General features: G+C 37.5%; 1 protein-coding gene across 12 annotated transcripts in view; it reads left to right on the forward strand.

The window, feature by feature from the left end:
- The window catches only part of HNRNPC (heterogeneous nuclear ribonucleoprotein C), a 54,371-nt gene that overhangs the window by 16,866 nt on the left and 17,146 nt on the right, over positions 1-20,359 (forward strand). For 9 of the 12 annotated variants that reach the window (XM_027571883.2, XM_027571879.2, XM_027571887.2 and 6 more), the window contains 3 exons: positions 9,785-10,062; positions 15,614-15,728; positions 16,320-16,367. In XM_027571883.2, coding sequence (XP_027427684.1) covers positions 9,822-10,062; positions 15,614-15,728; positions 16,320-16,367 — 404 coding nt within the window. In that variant the 5' untranslated portion in view covers positions 9,785-9,821. The remainder of the gene's footprint in view (positions 1-9,784; positions 10,063-15,613; positions 15,729-16,319; positions 16,368-20,359) is intronic. The other 3 variants (XM_027571889.2, XM_027571890.2, XM_027571891.2) reach the window with 1 other exon arrangement.

The raw sequence follows: 20,359 nt of genomic DNA on the forward strand, positions 1-20,359 counted from the left end.
GCGCCCCGTGTGTTCCATCCTTGAAAGGGCAACCAAATTTGGATTGTTACTGTGTTCAAAGGGACATTGACAGATTAAATTGTATTTGTTACAGGGCACCATTTTTTATTTTTGTAAAAGATGGTGAGGATAGGGAACAGTTTGAGTAAGATGATTTACATTAAAGAAAAATTTAAGGCTAATGAATGGACATTAAAGGAGGGATGGAAGGAACTAAAGGAAGAAATTAGTTAAAAGCCAATCAAGTTTTAGAATTGAATATCGTGAATTCCTTGACTTTGGTGGCAGTTCTCAGGAGGCTAGATTATTAGCAAGGATGTTGTAAGGGGATTTTAACATCCTCAAGAACTGTGGGGCAGTTGAACTACATGATTTAGTTTTTCCTTCTTTGAGATTCTGGGAATATTTTCTAGAAGACCTTGATTTTAAAATTTGTCATACGTTTATACTTTGACAGGAACAATCTTTTATAATAAAAATGCTTATTAAGGAAAACTTGAAGGAAATATGTATATAAAACAATATGTTTTTTTAACCACTTAGTATTTTGGGTTTTTGGTTCATTTCTTACAGCTATAGGTGCACCTGTATACCTATATTTTTTGTGATACATTTTTAGCAAAATGGAATCATTACCAAATGTAGTTTTAGAGTCTTTGTATTGTAAACATTTTTCATGTAGATTTCTACAATGTTTTTGTTAAGTGGTTATGTAATGGTTTTTGTTAACAGGGATTTTTAGAACTTAATAGATGTTCAGTTTTCTCCTTCAATTCCAAACATAGGATGACCTGAAATTTAACATTGCCAACTGCTTAATTAATGCAAGTATGTAGGCCTGCCCATTGCTTGGCACTTTTTAAGAATTTTCATAGGAACCTACAGAAATGTACTGGTTTACTTAGTTATAGCCATGGTAGTGCCATGTCTTTTCACCCCATTGGATGATTTTTATATTAGAAAATACGACAAAAAATGTAATTTTGCTATTTTCTGGCAACTGCTAAAGCGTGTGACCTGGTATGTATCTTTTTTCCGTTTGCTATAATAAAAGCTTTAAAAAACTTTGGAACCGGTAATATTAGGTATGTAAGATACACCATCCGTTTTCCAGCCTTGTTCTGGTAGCTACTGTGTAGATTGCTATGTTTGCTCTCAGCTATCTGTGGTGTTTTATTTTGTTATTTTTTTCCTTCCTGAATGATGTTAAAAGTTTTAGGCATGATACTTCACTTAGGAACTTGAACATGCCTGCATCTCCTCTAAGAATAAAGATAATCTATATCACAAATAATTATCAAGCCAGTGAAAATTAACACTGATACAATATAATATTCTCTTGTATACAGTCCATAATGAAATTCCCTGTCACCAAAAAGTTGTTCGCAATCCCGTGTCAAGGTTCACACATTGGCTTTCTTAATCTAGAAAAGGCCTCTATGTTGTATGTATGTATGTGTGTTTGAGGAGTCCCAACCAGTTAATATTGTTGTATAATGTCTCTACAAACTTGAAATTGTTTCCCTATGTGCAGGTTCAAATACTTTACCAAGAATATTGCATAGGTGATGTGTGTTTTAATTTTGTCAAACTAAGAGGCATGTCAGATCGGCTGGTTTAAGTGGTGGCATTTATGTTTCCATTGTAAAGGTACATTTTTCCCCTTTTATAATCAGTGTTCTTTTGGGTAATACTTTGAGATCCTGTAAATCTTTTTCTGCCCAACAAGCTTTTCCCCAATGATACTAGCATATATCGACAGTTGAATTAATTTTTTTTTTTAAGATTTTGACAGAGAAGGAACACAAGCAGAGGGAGAGGGAGAAGCAGGCTTCCTGCCGAGCAGGGTGCCCGATGCAGGGCTCGATCCCAGGACCCTGGGATCAGGACCTGAGCCGGAGGCAGACCCTTAACAACTGAGCCACCCAGGCGCCCCTCTCTGAATTAATTCTTAACTTTTTCATGTTTATGATTTCCTTTTTTGCATTTCCTGCCCCTTTTCCTGTTCATATTTGTTGGGACTGTTGGATGTTTTCTGTTATTTAGGTTTTGACAACAGCATATGTAGTTTTTTACATTTACATTTTGATCCATCTATTTATTTTGGTATACTGAGTTATGTTTTTCGAGGATTTTTTTTGGTTTTTAATAGCTATGTGCTACCATTTATTGAATTACCTATTTCTCTCTGTAATTTGTAGTATCTCGAGTATTCTCTTAGTTTTAATTCTTAGGCAAAGCAGTTAGAATAGCTTATCAAAAAAATCACCACCTGGCTCAGTTGGCTAAGCATCTCACTCTTGATCTCACCTCAGGTCTTGATCTCGGGGTCATGAATTCAAAACCTGTGTTGGGCTCCACCGTGGGTGTGGAACCTACTTAGAAAATAAAAATGGCCAACTTAGCTTTTTGTGTCCTGAAAATGTTCTAAAAGTACCATGATACTCTATTTTCTCATGGTAGTAGTCTTGACCTTGATATCATATCTGTGTTTTGATGTATAATAAGTTTTGGGGATGGAGCAGTATACTGTTCTTTTTGCAGGCACATGGACAGTTCCTTTTAGCCAGAGGGAAATAATTGATGAGTGCAATAAAGACACATAGGCAGAGAACAAAGGAGGGCCAGATAGAGTAATGTGTAACCTAAATGGGCAAAATAGGAACTTCAGTTTGTTTGAGTGCAGATGATGATGCCCTAAGTAAAAGGGGAAGTTTGTAGTATCCAAAAGGTACTGAGAAACTTTGACATGTTGTGAAAGAAAGGCACTGTGAAATAGAAAACCTTGGACTCTAGATTTGGTCATCTTTTTATAAAATTGCCAACTCGTTGCTGCCATCTAGTGATATTTTGCTTTTTATATTCACAGAAAGATGGGAAATAGCAGTCATAATGGTAGTTGCATCTAATTCAAATTGAATGTATAGGCTAGTTCAGGGGAAGTAATGCAAATTTTAAGGTACGGTTCTGAATTTTCTTGTCTGAGGCAAGTTATTTCCCTTGTTCCCTAGTTAGTATGATTTGACATTTCATAAGCCATACAGATACTGTATTTGATTTTTTGAGGGGGTCTAACATAATGTGATATGAGTAAGTATAACTGAGTAGCCTAGGTGAATAAGATGAACAGGGAGAGGATTTGGCTGAAATTTTTTGTGGCTTGTTACCTATTTTCTCTGATGGGCTTTTTTGTTTGTAGTAAATGTGCCTAAATACAATACTGAACACAGTCTGAATAAGTGGCACTGTTTTTGCCAAGTATTTGTCTTTCCAATCAGTTTCCACTACAGGTGGAGTTATACTGCCCTGCAAATAAAGGAAGGGAAGCTAAAGGCTTGATTTCAGTTATAAATTGAACTTGGCCCCGCACCTAGCAAAATTCAACATCATAACCTGTTTTAGACTATTTGAATCCTGTACCTCTCATAATAATCAGATTGTGCAGTCTGCCTCTCCCACCTACTGCACCTCTTCCCAGCGGAAAGATTTAATGCTAACTTAAATGGGGTAGTTGTTACAAACATTTACCAAACTTTTACCTAGATTGCAAATCCAAGTTAGGTTTGTCTCAACAGGGCAAAGAATCAGAATAACACGAGCTTCAGAATGAACAGTTAAAAATTTTGACTGGTTTGACATTGTTACCAGATGTAGATTTTATTGACTGGTTTTAAGATGTAATTGGAATGGCAGGAGTGGAAATAGAAACATTCCTCTTCTATTTGTCAGAAAATGAAGAGCAGGTGAGTAGCAGGCAGAGGGAAAAACAGGCTCCCCGCTGAGCAGGACGCTGGGATCATGACCGAGCTGAAGGCAGACACTTAACAGACTGAGCCACCCAGGCGTCTCTCAGTTAATTTTTAAAGTAACTTAAATTCAGGGGCACCTGAATATATCCACAAATGTTAAGCATTTCTTGTCCTTCACACTGCTACTAAAATCTCTTGGTTTGTTTTTTTTATTTAAGATCGAGAGAGCAGAGCAGGAGAGAGAACAAAAGGGAGCAGAGGGAGAGGGAGAAGCAGACTCCCCACGAGATAAGACATGCCTTAGTGATTCTTTGATAATAAAAATCATGGGATGAGGGGCACCTGGGTGGCACAGTCAGTTAAGCATCTAACTATTGAGCTCAGTTCAGGTCTTGATGTCAGGGTCATGAGTTCATGCCCCATGTTTAAAAAAAATGGGATGAAAATACGTGTATATGTAAATGTAAAATATATAGTATACAAACACCTGTATTCATATGCACCCATGGACTACAGTTTTGAGTGCTACTACCCAAATAACCATTAGGAAAATGTTCATTTCATTCCATTGTATTTTATTGTGTTTAAATTCTGCTTTGCTTGGAAACCAGATCCACTTAATCATCGGTAGTGAATTAAACAGATGCACAGTATCCAGGAAGATAATCATTTCAGAAATATACCCTCTTTTTTTTTTCTTTTTAGAGAGAGACAATGAGTTGGGGAGGGGCAGTGAGAGAGGGAGACAATTTTAAGCAGACGGACACCCAGCGTGGAGCCCAAATGTTGGATCCCACGACCCTGAGATCATAACCTGAGCTGAAATTAAGAGTCTGAAGCTTAACCAACTGAGCCACCCAGGTGCCCCGGAAATCTACTCTCTTGATTTTTCTCTTTATTGAAAGCAATTTTAGGAAAGAGACTTTTTATTCTGTGTACAAGAAGAATGAATTTGACTTAAAATTTAGGGCATCTGGCTGGCTCAGTTGGAAGAAAAGGCAACTCTTGATCTCTGGGATGAGTTCAGGTCCCACATTGGGTGTAGAGATTACTTACGTACATAATACGTAAACGTCCTTAAAAAATGATTTTCTCTTAACACCTGGAACTAATATTAACTAACTGGAATTAACATTAAAACTTGAAATAATGGGGGCACCTGGGTGGCTCAGTTAAGCGTCTGCCTTCGGCTCCGGTCATGATCCCAGAGTCCTGGGGCTCGCCCACATTGGACTCTCTGCTCTGCAGGAAGCCTGCTTCTCCCTCTCCCACTCCCCCTGCTTGTGTTTCCTCTCTCACTATGTCTCTGTCAAATAAATAAAATCTTTAAAAAAAACTTGAAAAAATGTTTTCTCTGAGAAAACTTAAAAGGATATGACTGGACTAATTTTGTCTGTGAGGAAATATTGAGTGTTTAGAACGTGCCAGAAACTTCTGGTGGTGGAATTCATAAACTGGTTTGAGGAACTGGACTTACTGAAGAACTGTAGGTGATAAGGATTAACCAAAAGCAGAGTCTTGCTAAGTATGATTTTTATGTGAATAGTTTGTATATGTCTCCTGTTATTGAACAAGTGTAATACTGCTTTTGCCTTAAACATTTATTTAAAGATTTATTTATCTATTTTAGAGACAGCTTGATTATGCATGCACACGGTGTGGGGGCGGGCACAGGGAGATGGGAAGAGAATCCCAGGCATACTCCCCACCAAGCACAGACTCCAACGAGGGACTAAAACCCCAAGATCATGACTCAAGCTGAAACCAAGAGTCAGACACTCAACCATCTGAGCCACCCAGGCACCCTTTGACTAAACATTTAATCGTAATTCCCACATTAAGTGATTAGCAGTTTATTTTTTTATATGGTAATCTCTTACAGCCCTGAGATTAAGAATCACATGTTCTGACTGAGGAAACCAGGTGCCCCTAAAGTGATTAGCAGATTATTCTAAAGACTACAATTGTTGGTAATTAGAATACCAGGTTGTTAAAAATTAAAAATGCATGTAGACTGTAATACACTACAGAGGTAAGGTAAAAAGCAAAAGTTAACCCGTTTTCTTCTGAAACTTTTATTTCTATTTTTTTACTTGTAAATTTTTTTTAAGATTTTATTTATTTGAGAGAGAATGAGAGATAGAAAGCACAAGAGGGAAGAGAGTCAGAGGGAGAAGCAGACTCCCTGCTGAGCAGGAAGCCTGATGTGGGACTCGATCCCGGGACTCCAGGATCATGACCTGAGCCGAAGGCAGTCGCTCAACCAACTGAGCCACCCAGGCGCCCCTACTTGTAAATTTTTTTAAAGATTTATTTGAGAGAGCTCGAGCAGGGGGAGAGGCAGAGGGAGAGAGGGAGAAAAGACTCTCCGTTGAGCATAAAGTAAAAACCCTGTAAACTACTAAAGCCTGTAAAAACAATTTTGCCAGCAAGGTTTACAATTTGGAATGACCCTGTGACAGGCACTTTAACAGTTTGGAAGTAAATAGAATAATAACATATTTAAAGAAAGAAAATGCAATGCTAAATTTTATACCCAGCAAAACCAACTTAGAACCGACTCTAGAAATAATAGAGGGCACAGGCAAACTGTTAACCAACATGCAAGAGAAACTTGTTCTAAGTAATAGAGATAAACCTAAGATACTATAATATTTAAGATGTACAATTTAAGCATTAATAACCACAAAAAGACAATGTCATTTATATAGTTTGTTTTTTTTTTTAAGATTTTATTTATTCATTTGAGACACAGATACAAAGAGAGAAAGCGTGAGCAGGGAGAGAGGCAGAGGGAGAAGCAGGCTCCTTGCTGAGCCAGGAGCCCGATGCGGGGCTCGATCCCATGACCCCGGGATCATGACCTGAGCCGAAGGCAGACGCCCAACCACCTGAGCCACCCAGGCGCCCGTCATTTATATAGTCTTCCAGAAGATTCACATGTGGATCTGATCAAGTCTTTGGTCCCAGATTCCAATTACAGGAAAAAACAGAATATGTGGAATTGTACTAAGAGTATGAAATTGTGGAAAATCCAGACTGGGAAACTTCAGGTCAAGTACCCTGTATTCTTCAAAGAATAAATTCGAATTTAAAGGGATGGAAGGGAAACTTACCTAAAAGGAGCCATAAAAGGGGTGCCTGGGTGGCTCAGTCAGTTAAGTGTCTGGCTTGGGCTCAGGTCATGATCTCAGGGTCCTGGAATCGAGTTCCTCATCTCTCTCCCTGCTCAGCCCCTCCCCCTGCTCATGCGCTTGCTCCCTCACAAGTAAAATTAAAGTGATTAAGTTAGAATAATTAACTTTTGGGGGTTGGAAAGGTTTTAAGAATGGAATGCTGCACATGGGGTTCTGAGTTTTGAGATTTTAGAGACTAAGCTGCTCTGGCATCTTAGGATGTTTTTACGAGTACCATTGGGGTTCCTTGACACTCAAGCTTACTATCTAGTTGCTTTTAGGTGGGGATTCAGAAAGGTTCAAAAACTGCTTTGCTGTTGCTATTTTCTTCTAGGAAACCGAGGGGTTTCCCCGGCCCACAATAGTTTCTTTGCATTTAGGATACTGACCATTTTACACCTCCCCCCCAGCAGAGATTTCATGGGTAAGGTACCTTAATGATCAGAGGTAGGGTGAAATGTGACCTAAGCTCGTTTGGTTATTTGTAAAATTTGGGAAATATGTTCCCTCTTCAATAAAACTTTGAACAGTGGTATCAGTGTGTAAACTCAGAGGACTCCTGTCTCTCCCTATTTTTCCTCTGAGGTAGCCTTGGTACCTAATACTTAACAGATAATAAATGTTCAGGGAAAAGTTTAAATTTGTAGTAATTCTTTAGAAGATGTGTTCCTTGGAGCAGGATTAATGGACCTTTGTGGGCACTTGTTTTTACTGTTGCTCAGATCGTGATTAAATCCTTAGATTAAGTATGGGCATTGAAAGCTATTCCATTGACTTCAGCCAAGCTTTTGAGGTTGAAGTCAGTATTATTTTTCTGTTAACAATTCGTGATTCCTGTAGCAAATTTAGTAACCACATAGAATTGGAGAAAACAGATTAAATTATGTACTTAAATTCAGAGATGGCAACCATTGTTAGCACCTTTTTACTTGTGTATCTGGATGTTTCTTTACCAGCCTTTCCAAATGGAGTTCCATGGGTATTAATCCTTACTATCCTAAGGCATTCTTCATATATAATGAATTGTCTACTTCTAGATTGGTACTAGCTATGTACCATCTTTGTAAAAAGTGAGAAAATAGTCATCTAAATCAATTTCCGTTCTGTGGTTCCAAGGAGTATATTTGAAGAGGACGTTATTGTCTGGTGTTTTACACTCTTGTTCAGTTTCCTGATGTCATGTAGAACCATCCTTTTTCCCCTAAGGTAATTGCTAATTCATCCTAGGAAGATTTTTCCTATACTTACTATTATTTACTGTAATATGTAGAATATATGTTTATTTTTGGTGAAAATATTCATAGAAAACTGGCTTAAGTTCTTCCCACTTAAAATAATAGTATACCTTAGTAACCAGCAAGTAATATTTGAAACCAGTTAGGCCTTTCACTACATTTTTTTTTTTTTGGCATTCTAAAGATGCTTTCTGGGACTCATACTTAGAGTTGAAAGAGTGTTGGTGACTCTGTGCTACTGTTTGGTAAATTTTTATTGCTTAGTCTAAAAAAATTAACTATTGTTTATAAAGCTATAATTCAGAAACCAAAATCAAGTAAAGACAATTACTTGAATTTTAGAAAGGCTAGGAGGGAAAAGCAGTTGTTAACAGCTTTAAAAAATCTAGGTACTAGTTGTGAAATGAGTAGGTGTTTTAAGGATCAGAATATAAGTATCTGTATAAATGATGTTATGCTACCTCTTTTCTCACATATATATGTATATAGAAGATATTTTTACATAATCCATGAACTACTTTGTCATTCTTTTGGGGATTGGAAAGATAACATACTAGACACTGGTATCTGATTTGAGTGTCAAAGGGATGAATGGGAAATAAATCTTAAGAATGCGGGCCTATCTTAAACCCTGTTTAGTTTTGGTAGTTGGAGTGGGAAGGAGCAGCAGATAAAACTCAAAGAATGTCAAAATGTTTCCACTTGAAAAAGACCTAAAAGATGATAGTATCATGAATCTTCACGTAATTATGACTGAACCTTCATATACATAGAAAATGATTTTTTGTTTTGAAACAGTCTGAGGAAAGTTGTACTCTTCTTAGTTCTCCTGGTCCTCTTTGATTCATGCAGTGTTTTACCTGCTAGTTTTATCATCATCACCATCTAGTATTAACAAATACCTAGCTGTATTTTGTAGATTATCACATAAAAAGTAGGTCAAGAGTCATTGCATTCTGTAATATGATGGTATTGTTACTTAAGGTATCTCTGGCATATTATAAATCAATTAATGTACCAGAAATAAATATTTCCAGAGTGAATGATTTGGGTGTATATATTGCCTTAGTATAATAAAGTTTATACTTGAAGGGGGGAGAGTGTCTGTAGAACAAATTGAGCTAAAGAATGGTTTGTGGGCAGAATTTGGAATAGGTGAGCCTCATTTTAATAATAGCAATGTGTAAGAAGGTGGAATTCTTGATATATGGCAGAGAATGGTTAGGTTAGTATGACAGGGAAGGTTAAAAATACAATGAAAAGGTGGTGGAGAGCTTAAGGGGTTCTAAATTGCTTGAGGACTTTAGAACAGAGAGGGCTCACTTGAAATGAATAATGTCCTTAATTGTGTTGCTAGTAGTCTTCCCCACCCACTGGCCCGTGAAATGGTAGTCTAGCACTGCTGGAATAGACTAGGGAAGATGGAGCTGCATTTGTATAAGGATGCATATATTCAGGAGCTCTCTCTCTAAAATAGTAATGTACTTGCTGCTGTGAGAGCCCTTTATATGTTGACTGACACTCTAGTCAGTCACAGTGGTTCAAAATAAAGAGTAGAAAGTTTTATCGAGTATTTTGATTTTATCTTTTTTTCCCCACCTGAATGCATTTTTTTTCCTTCTAGTTTTTCGGCCTTGTGAGGAACCTTATCATCAAAGAAAATGGCCAGCAATGTTACCAACAAGACAGATCCTCGCTCCATGAACTCCCGTGTATTCATTGGGAATCTCAATACTCTTGTGGTCAAGAAATCTGATGTGGAGGCAATCTTCTCAAAATACGGCAAAATTGTTGGTTGCTCTGTCCATAAGGGCTTTGCCTTCGTTCAGTATGTTAATGAGAGAAATGCCCGGGCTGCTGTGGCAGGAGAGGATGGCAGAATGATTGCTGGCCAGGTTTTAGGTAAGATCTGGGTTGAATTTCTTCATTGACTGTTAATTGAGATACAAGGTTGTCCTGCTCATGCTTGTTTTTCTCTCTCTCCATTTAGCTAAGTAAAAAAATGTTAGGTTATAGGTATAATTGGCTAAATAAGGATTTTATTCTTTTTTGTGTAGCAGAAACTGGATAACGAGTTGCTGGTCTTGAGTAAGGTCAGGAGGATAGGAATGATAATACTACATCAGGTACAGTTGCTCCCTAAATAGCTGTCCTCCCGCTGACAGTAAAATGGCAAAGACAATATAGCTTAGTCACTCATGGGCTGTGGAGTCAGATTGCTTGGCACAACTCTGTGTTAGGCAGTCTACATAATTTGGCTGAGCCTTCTCATCTTAAAATGGAGGTAGAGTACGTAAGTCTATTTCTGTTCTTAACCTGAGGTAATAGTACTTCGGTGTTACCAAGAATTTGGATTAATTAGGATGATTCGTGAGAAGCTTCTAATAAAAGTTTAGCATGTTACACTCAATGAAAGCTACTTAACTGTTGAATATGTTTTAGCATTAGCAGTACAAACTGGTTTTGTTTTAGCTGTTAGTTTCCCCAATAAGGGGTCTCCTGATCTACCATGTTCAAATGTTTGAAAGATGAGATCTGATCTCTGCTCAGATGTTTATATTCTAATCTTTAAAAGATCTCATTACATAAGACTTAGAGCTAACATAAGTATGTTCCTGATGGTAGAATTTCATCTCCTTGAATAGTCTTCTACCTACGTATCAGTTGCAAATCAGTTCTGATTTGCTGTCAGAATCATAGTTAATTTTATATAGCTTATATTTTCCTGGGTGTGAATATTAGAGAAGCTGAAAGGTTTGTAAGACAAAAGTCTATTTCTTTTTGCTTTTTACGAATAAGAGGGAATAAGCACACAGACATCTTGAGTGCCAAAGAATGGCTAGTTCCATTATTGATAAGGTATTGCTTAGCAGTTAAACAAAATTACTATAGATTTATAAAGTTTATAGCAATTCATAATTGAGACTTTTTTTAATTGAGAGTTTTCTGATTATTCTTGTGGTGGCTTATTTAAATTTTCATTTTGTTTTCAGCATATTCAGGAGTTTGTATTTGTTTTTTTTTAATGCATAATGTTCAAGTTTAATTCCACCTTAAATGTTTTATTTTCCACCTGGCTTCCTCTCTTCAGGTTGCAGTGGATTTTTGTCCCCTTAAGTGTTTCCATGTTGGTGTTTCCTAACAGGACTACACAAAACTTGAGCATTTCATAATGTTTGTAGCATTTAATAAATACTTCTTACATAACATGAGTTACTGTAACGTTTCAACAGTTTTTTTTTTTTAATAAGTGACAGCTCCATTCTTGTAGTAAACAGCATTATTCTTCATAGCAGGAGCAGCTCTTCTAAGATTTTATTTTGTTTTGTTTTTAAGATTTTTTTATTTTATTTGACAGCACAAGCAGGGGGAGCACGGGAAGAGGGAGAAGCAGGCTTCCCGCTGAGAAGGGAGCCAGATGTGGGTCTCCATTCCAGGACCCTGGAATCATGACCTGAGTCGAAGGCAGACACTTAACTTGAGTTCCCCAGGCTCCCTCTTTATTTTATTTTCGAGAGGGAAAGGGGGAAAATCTGAAGCAGACTCCCCCCTGAGGACGGAGCACAATGCCTTACGGGGCTCTATCTCATAACCCTGAGATCATAACCTGAGCCAAAACCAACAGTTGGTGGATGCTTAACTGGCTGAGCCACCCAGGCGCCCCTCACTTTTTATACTATTTTGAACGTTTGATTATGGTTTCTCAGTGGCTCTTTCATGAAGAGCTCTTTCATCCTAGAATAAAAGTTTTGTATAATTTGTAAACACTTCTTAAATACTATTTTTAAAAATCCTAACCATACTAGATTGGGAAGGAAAAATATTAGAAGTTAGCCTTGTAATCCTTGACATTGAAGATACATAGAATAGTTGTAATTGAGAATACATAAGAAATTTTCATACCCATTAGTCCTATATCCGAAGTACAGGAAAACACATGTATAAAATGGCATCTGTAAAATGGCTGCAGCGAAAATGAACTAAAACAGGAGTTTTGCATCATAAAATGAAGACGGGTTTTTCTGATACTTGGTTTTTTTAAAAACTGTCATGGAAATTTACTAACAAAAGTAGAAGAATTTAATGAATGTGTATAAGTACATCTCACCTAGTTTATTTTTTTTTTAAGATTTTACACAGCGGGAAAAAAAAGATTTTACACAGCGAGAGGGGGAACACAAGCAGGGAGAGTGGGAGAGGAAGAAGCAGGTTTCCCGCTGAGCAGGAAGCCCAATGCGGGGCTCCATCCCAGGACCCTGGGATCATGACCTGAGCCGAAGGCAGACGCTTAACGACTGAGCCACCCAGGCACCCCACATCTCACCTAGTTTAACAGATAAACTAGTATTTAATTTGTTTTCATCTTTTGTTTCTATTGGCTTTTTTTTTTTAGAGTAATTTTAAGACATCAGCATATATCCAACCAGATAAGAACGTTTAACAAAATGCAAACCACACTGCTCTTACCACGTATTAAAAAAACCTCACAGTAATTCCTTAATACTGTCAAATATTTAATCCATATTTAGATTCCTTTATTGTCTCAAACTTTTTTAAATCAAGATCCAATCTGTGTCCACATGCGTTTGATTAATTGCCCCTGTGTCTTTTAAATCTGAGTTTCCCCATCCCTTCCTTTCTTGTTTAAAAAATTTGTGACATTTAATTTGTTGAAGAAAGCCTCAGTGTCTTCCATACTGTGTACTGACTTGATTCTTCGTGGTGTCATTTAATTTTTCTCTATCTCTGTTTTGTGTAATAATGCTAGATCTAGAGCAGTGCTGTCCAGTAGAAATACAAACATGTATACTTAAAATGCATCTGAATTCAGACTTGTGACTAGCAGCTGCTTACTATATTGGACTGTGCAGATCTAGAGGCTTGACTCAATTACAATGGATAATGTTAATGCATTTTATATTGTATCATACCTAACATGATTACAACCTAACATGGTTGCCCGTTTTTAGTGATGTTAAGGATAATTTGGATTCAGGTTTTCTTTTCTTTTTTTTTTTTTTAAAGATTTTATCTATTTGGGAGAGCGAGAATGAGAGAGAGAGCGCACATGAGAGGGGGGAGGGTCAGAGGGAGAAGCAGATTCCCCGCCGAGCAGGGAGCCCGATGCGGGACTCGATCCCAGGACTCCATCCCGGGACTCCAGGATCATGACCTGAGCCGAAGGCAGTCGCTTAACCAACTGAGCCACCCAGTCGCCCCTGGATTCAGGTTTTCGATCTTGATCCATCTGTGATAAAGTTTCCCATCAATTTTTCACCTTAATGGTGATCATCCATTGATGATCATTGATTAGGTATTTCATTAGGGGTTGCAGTAGAGTGGATTTCTGATTTCCTTCTGCATAACTCTTCTAAAATGAACAACTCCTTAATATTTGCTTTTTCTGAAATAGCATTCATTATGGAAAGTTTTTAGCCGGGGGTGGGGGGGTGGGCAGCAAAGGTTTATTGAGCCATAGCAAAATGATACTACAAAGCTCCCAAGGAGGGAAAGGACCTGAGGGGGTTGCCTAGCCTTTTTTTTTTTTTTTTTTTATAGTAAGTTCTATAAGCTCTTTCCCGTCATGGGGCTTGAACTCAAAACCCCTAGATCAGAGTCACATGCTGTACTGACTGAGCCAGACAGGTGCCCCCATAATATTAATACCTCTAATAATTTAAATTGGTGTGTTGTAGTACATTCCATACCCTGTTTTACAGCTCAAAATATTTCATCTGTGGCCAGTGTAACCTGTGTCCTTGAGACCTTAGTCTTACAATTTCATTGCATCCTTGCTTTCTGGCACCGCAGGATATTCTAGGTGATTTGATATATTTCTTGACCTAAATCTTGACTTGCCAATTACTGAAATAATGGGAATTATATAAAAGCCACTGTACATCAGGAGTGTTTTATCATTCAATTTTAATTGCTTCTCTCTAGTTTTCAGGCAGAATAGGAAGTGCTTTTTTTTTAAGAAAAAATTTTGTGTGCTTAGTACCACAGTTTGAAAATAACTATGCCTTTTTGTTTATGTTTTACTAAAATTAAGATTACTAATTGCATTTTTAGAGTTGAGGTTCTTTAAGAGAGTGGGCCAGCTGGGGGTAGGGCTGGGGGACACTATGCCTGGAGCCTACTTAAAATAAAAAAGTCAACTGTAAAGGCAAGGTTGTTAACGTTGGATGCTAAAAATTGGAAATGAGTTTAGTGAACCAAGAACTCTGCAGATTCTTCATAAATGTAATGGTGTTCAAATAGTGTCCTAAAAATCTGTTTTTCAGTTGGTCATTTGATGAACTAAGTTTTGGAGAGCTGGTTTTTGACCAACGGATTTTTGTTAGAATAAGAAACAGATCATGAATTCTTTTGTTTGGTAGGCAGTGGGTGGCAGGGTTATAGCTGGCCATGTTGGACTAGTTAATAACAGTTGTTTATGGAAACCAGGACTTTTCTTTTGTTCCCTTAAGTCTCCCTTGGTGTGTGTGTGTGTGTGTGCGTACGTGTGCATGCAGACACACAAGTGCACACACAAAATGTCTATGTAAAGGTTCAGCAATTCACTGAATAGTATTTTTATTTATTTGACAGAGACACAGCGAGAGAGGGAACACAAGCAGGGAGAGTGGGAAAGGGAGAAGCAGGCTTCCCGTTGAGCAGGGAGCCCGATGTGGGGCTCGATCCCAGGACTCTGGATCATGACCTGAGCTGAAGGCAGCTGCTTAACAACGGAGCCACCTGGGCGCCCTGAGTAGTATTTTTTTTTCCAATGAAGTCTACAAATTTTTTTTTTCCTTTTCAAAGATTTTATTTGACAAGAGACAGCGAGGGAGGGAACACAAGCAGGGGGAGCAGCAGAGGGAGAAGCAGGCTCCTGGCGGACAGGGAGCCCCATGCGGGGCTCGTTCCCAGGACCCCAGGATCATGACCTGAGCCGAAGGCAGATGCTCAACGACTGAGTCACCCAGGCGCGCCCCCCTCCAAAATAGTATTTATTAACTATTTTTATTCAACTTTTACAGCTGATCCTGTTTGTAAGGAGAAAATTCACCTTTGGGGATAATTTGAGGGTATTAATAATTCGTGAATTGCTGTATATTTTATTATCTCTGAGGCATTTCATTGATTCCTAATATATGCTCTTAATAGTTTCATTTTAGCGGGAGCTGAGGGTAGAAGATTCCAAAGACAAATGTCATCATGTCTTATATATGAGTGTGTGTGTGTGTGTCTTATATATAATGAGTACTTCTTATGTTATGGTACAGAGGACAAAGTATTGAAGTACAAAGTCCTAGCCTTACATAAGGAAAGATGAGATACAGTGTTCGGCCTTCGCCTTCGTTGATTTATATACTATGTACACATTTAAGTACTGTAGTTTAAGATCCTAGCCTACCCCTGCCCCAACAGAGTTGTCATTAATAAGTTTCTGTCTTTTTTGTTTTTTCAGATATTAATCTGGCTGCAGAGCCAAAAGTGAACCGAGGAAAAGCAGGTGTGAAACGATCTGCAGCGGAGATGTACGGGTCAGTACCAGAACACCCTTCTCCGTCCCCTCTACTCAGGTCCGGAACTTTATTATTTATAACTGCATTGTGTCCATCAGTGGGCATCTTCTCTATCTGTTTTCTGGATGTGGGGAGGGTTAACTGTAATATGTTTTATCTGTGTAAAAATGATGCTTTATTAATTTTGTATTAGTATGCCTCCTTTTTCGCCCATTTCCCAGAGAATTACTAGAATTCCCTGAGATTTTTTACTTACTGCAGTTTGCTATTTTTAACATACAATGAAATCTTTCGAGAGTTGTTTAGTTTGTATAAGTAGCTGGGAACTATGAAAGGGAGGGAGGGTAGCATAAGAATGTTTGGTTTACTATTGTATTTTTTAGTGTTCTTATATTAGCTATTATGTTTTATGTTGAAATTGTAGATTTGTGGCTAAATTTGCAAAATTAGCTGCTGCATGTCCAGTGGCTTCTAAGATGATTGGAATTTTAGTGATTTGTTGCTTGAATGATTGAGGATTATTCCATGCTAATCTCTAGATCTGTTATGGTTGGTTTTGCATGGTTTTTTGTTTTTGTTTTTCCCATCTGCTATTGTGAATTTCCATCAACAGCTCCAAATTAATCCTCTTCGGTATTTATTTTTCAGCTCCTCTTTTGACTTGGACTATGACTTTCAACGAGATTATTATGACAGGTATGTTAAAGTTGTTTTGTCTATTCTGGTAAACAGCCATTTAGTAAGACCCATTTATTTTTCTGTTTTGTAATGAGCATTCTCTCGGTAGTAACTACAAACAACAAACATGTTGTCAAAGTACCCTCTTGATAAACAAAATGAAAAATACCTTCCTACAAATTGTCTGGGGTATACTAGGGTGACATTTCTGTTGATTTCAAAGAATAAGTTTATGTATTGTCAGGGCATATGGGAACATGTCCAGTATTATATTTGAGTGTGTGTGCCAGACTTGCCAAATGACAAAATAGGACTTAATTAGCATTTCCATGTTCTCTTCATTATTTCCTTAGTGCACACTTGCCATTTGGCTTTGCATTGTAGGGCATTACGGCAAAACTACTTAAAAAAAGATGCGTAAGTCTCCCTTGAGCAAACCAACTAATAGAAGATAGGATACAGTAAGCATACATAAATGAATTAACAATATAAATTGCTTTAGGGGTTATATAAAGTGTTGAAGACCTGTAGATTGGGGGTGGTGGTTGACACCATTCTAAAAGCCAAGGTGGTAGGAACAATGGTTAATTTCTGTGTGTGTGTGTGTGTGCGCGCACCTTCAGAAGAACATTAGTATTTGTTGAAGAGACTTGAGAAATAAAATTGGAAGATGTGTGGATAGGGATACATTATGGACAATTACGAATTAGAGATTTAGATGTGACGATACAGGAATTAGGTATTGGGGAATGACATAATACACAAAAAATACTACGGCATTCTGTTAACGTTAGTCCTCATGAACATTAAGGAGATACTAAGTTTATTTGGTTTCCTGCTTTTTTAATTATGCATTATATGGAGGTATATGGAGCATACTCCTACATTGAGCTTGATCTGGTATGAATTTTCCTTTGCTATTTTTCATCTTAGGTTTTCAGTATTCCAATCATAAGTATGATGTTAATATATATAAGAATTACTAGAACTTTTGGAACTGAGTTGATTAGTCATGCCAAGGGAGTTGGGTAATGGAATCAAGTCAGTCAGTAAACACTGAGTAAGGCCTGAACATGTATAGTTTTTGTGTTTGAGAGAGATACGGACTGCAACAAGCTAGTCATTAATAGGTCAAAAAAATAAGACTGGAAAAATAGTTTGGGCTTGGATTGTTAAGATCTTTAAATGCCATATTAAGGTTGTATGATTTGAGTATTCTTCATGCATCATCAGAATGGTTATTTCATTTGTCCTTAGAGATTTCTTAACATTTTTGTGTCTATTTATGTTTGAATACGTATCTTGAAAACTATGGTGATTCTCATACTTTGAAAATATTAAAATATAAAATGAGAACAGATCTGGGCATCTCTTTGCTACTGAAAATGTGATCATTGGGTGAGTGATTTGAAGGCACTGAGACCTACTAAATTAATCTGAAGCAGCTGCCCTTTACACACACTCTGCTTAAAAAATACTCATGCCCAACTACACCTGTAGGGATTCTGGTATACATGGTATAGGTAGATTCTTGAGTATTGGTGTATATATGTATATATATGTATGTATGTATTTTTTTATTCATCACCATACATTACATCATTAGTTTTTGATGTAGTGTTCCATTTGTTCCATGATTCATTGTTTGTGTATAACACCCAGTGCTCCATGCAGTACGTGCCCTCTTTAATACCCATCACCAGGCTAACCCATCCCCCCATCCCCGGCCCCTCTAGAACCCTCAGTTTGTTTCTCAAGTGTATAGTCTCATGGTTCGTCTCCCCCTCCAATTCCCCCCCCTTCATTCTTCCCTTCCTGCTATCTTTATATATTTTTTTTTGAAGAAATTTGAGGTCAGAGTCAAGAGTAAGAAGGTATGAGGAAGTAGTTTTATTTCTGTAATTCTTAGCCTATATCTTTGTCCATGGCTCCCTTTAGAAAAATTCTAATACATTGATATATATGTATATATAATACAAATAATTGGGGGTATACCATAGACTGTCACACAAACTCCTGTTTCCCGTTTTAAATTGAGTGTATAGAGAATTTTAACATGTACAATCCTTTTTCATGAGAATAGCCATCTAAAGTTTTACTTTTAGTTGTCTTGTTGAGGCAGCAAAACTTTGGACCGTCCCTACCATCATCCCACTATAAGTAAGTTAGGAAAAGATTGTTTTGAGTGAGGACTTTCGAAGGGTTAATTGAAAAGAGCTGTAAACAGAATAGAGAAGAAATTTAGATGTTTGCAGAAATACCTTGCCACTGCTATTTGATGCTAAAAGTTGGTGGCAGTGCCACTATTGGCCTCACTCTTGAGTTTTTCAAGAGGCAAGAGAATAACTTTAGTTAGTCTGATGTATTGCTTGATTTTATATAGGGTTGGTGAAAAGTAATGTCTTTCTCCTTCCATTCTAATCTCAGCCAGTAGAAAAAGACGATAACTAATCGAGCAACCAGGCAATACCTGGTAAAGAGCCGATTCAAGTGTATTACTAAGGTCTGTGATGGGAAAATAAACCTGTTTAGTCAAAAAAAGAACTAGTCAGGAAAATTAGTTTCTTCAGAAGTCATTCTGAAGATAGTTTGCAAGGTTAAGACTTTTGTTACTGTCTTTGTTGCTAACATAATGATCCTAAATCAACTGTTGGATTCTTTATTAAAGCAGAATGGAGGGGCACCTGGGTGGCTCAGATGGTTGGGCGTCTGCCTTTGGCTCAGGTCATGATCTTAGGGTCCTGGGATCAAGCCCCGCGTTGGGCTCCCTGCTTAGCGGGGAGCCTGCTTCTCCCTCTCCCTCTACTGTTCCCCCTGCTTGTGCTCTCTCACTCTCTTTATCAAATAAATAAAATCTTTAAAAAAAGCCAAAAAAATATAAAATAAAGGAGAATGGAAAATTGGCTCTGAGATGAGCTGAAAGCTCTGGGTCTTCCTATGTAAAGGGGGTAAATCAGTGTCTACCTAATTTCTTTAGGCATACCCTTAAAAACACAAAATTCACATAAATGTTTCAAGACATACATGGCATTTCTTTAGGTTTTGGGGGGTTTTTTTGTTTTGTTTTTTAAGATTTTATTAGGCTGAATGAGCTGGGGGAGAGGGAGAAGCAGACTCCCTGCTGAGCATAAAACCTGATGCAGTCTAATGACTGGTTCCATCCCAGGACCCAGATCATGACCTGAGCCAAAGTAAGACACTTAACCGACTGAGTCACCCAGGCGCCCCAGATCATTTCTTTGTTACCTAGCTTTCTCTGATTTTGAGTTCTACTTATTCTTAATGGTAGAGAGGCAGCTGATAGCCTAGGAAAGAACAGTTGAAGAATCTAAAGACTTGATATTTAGCAAAGAAGTTTATGACCAAAGTCATATGTAATCACAATTTTCTTATCCCTAAAATGGAAATAATGCTTATTAATAGAGTGGCTATGAAGACTAAAGGAAACCTGAAAGATAAATTGTATTTTAAGGGCATCTGGTGGCTCAGTGGGTTGTGTCTGCTTTCAGCTCAGGTCATGATCCCCGGGTCCTGGGATCAAGCTTCACATTGGGTTTCTACCCTTTCTCCCCTACTTGGGCTTTCTCTCTCTCTCTCTCTCTAATAGAATCTTAAAAAAAAAAAAAAATTAAAAATTGCATTATAAATGTAACAACACCGAAATATTGTAACTATTAACAACCAATCAGTGAAGACCATGAGGATTCATTCCTGTTTATTATCAAGATTTCTTATATGCTAAATTTGCTGAAAGTTATACTTCTGAATTAGTTTTATTAATCCTATTAACACTGGCATATATAATTTTGTTGGCACTTAGTAAAATTAGGGGACTATGGATACCCCACCAGTGCTCTTCCCAGAAAACTAACATCTGTAGCATAACTTGTTCTTTATGTGTGACAATAGTCTTAACCAACTAATGCATAGTGAAATGAACAATGGTTAGTGTTTGTTTTCTAGACACCTTTTTATTTTATTTTTAACTCTGTCTTCTAAAACATCTCAAT

Source organism: Zalophus californianus, chromosome 6 (genome assembly GCF_009762305.2).
Source record: "Zalophus californianus isolate mZalCal1 chromosome 6, mZalCal1.pri.v2, whole genome shotgun sequence".
Classification (NCBI taxonomy): Eukaryota; Metazoa; Chordata; class Mammalia; order Carnivora; family Otariidae; genus Zalophus; species Zalophus californianus.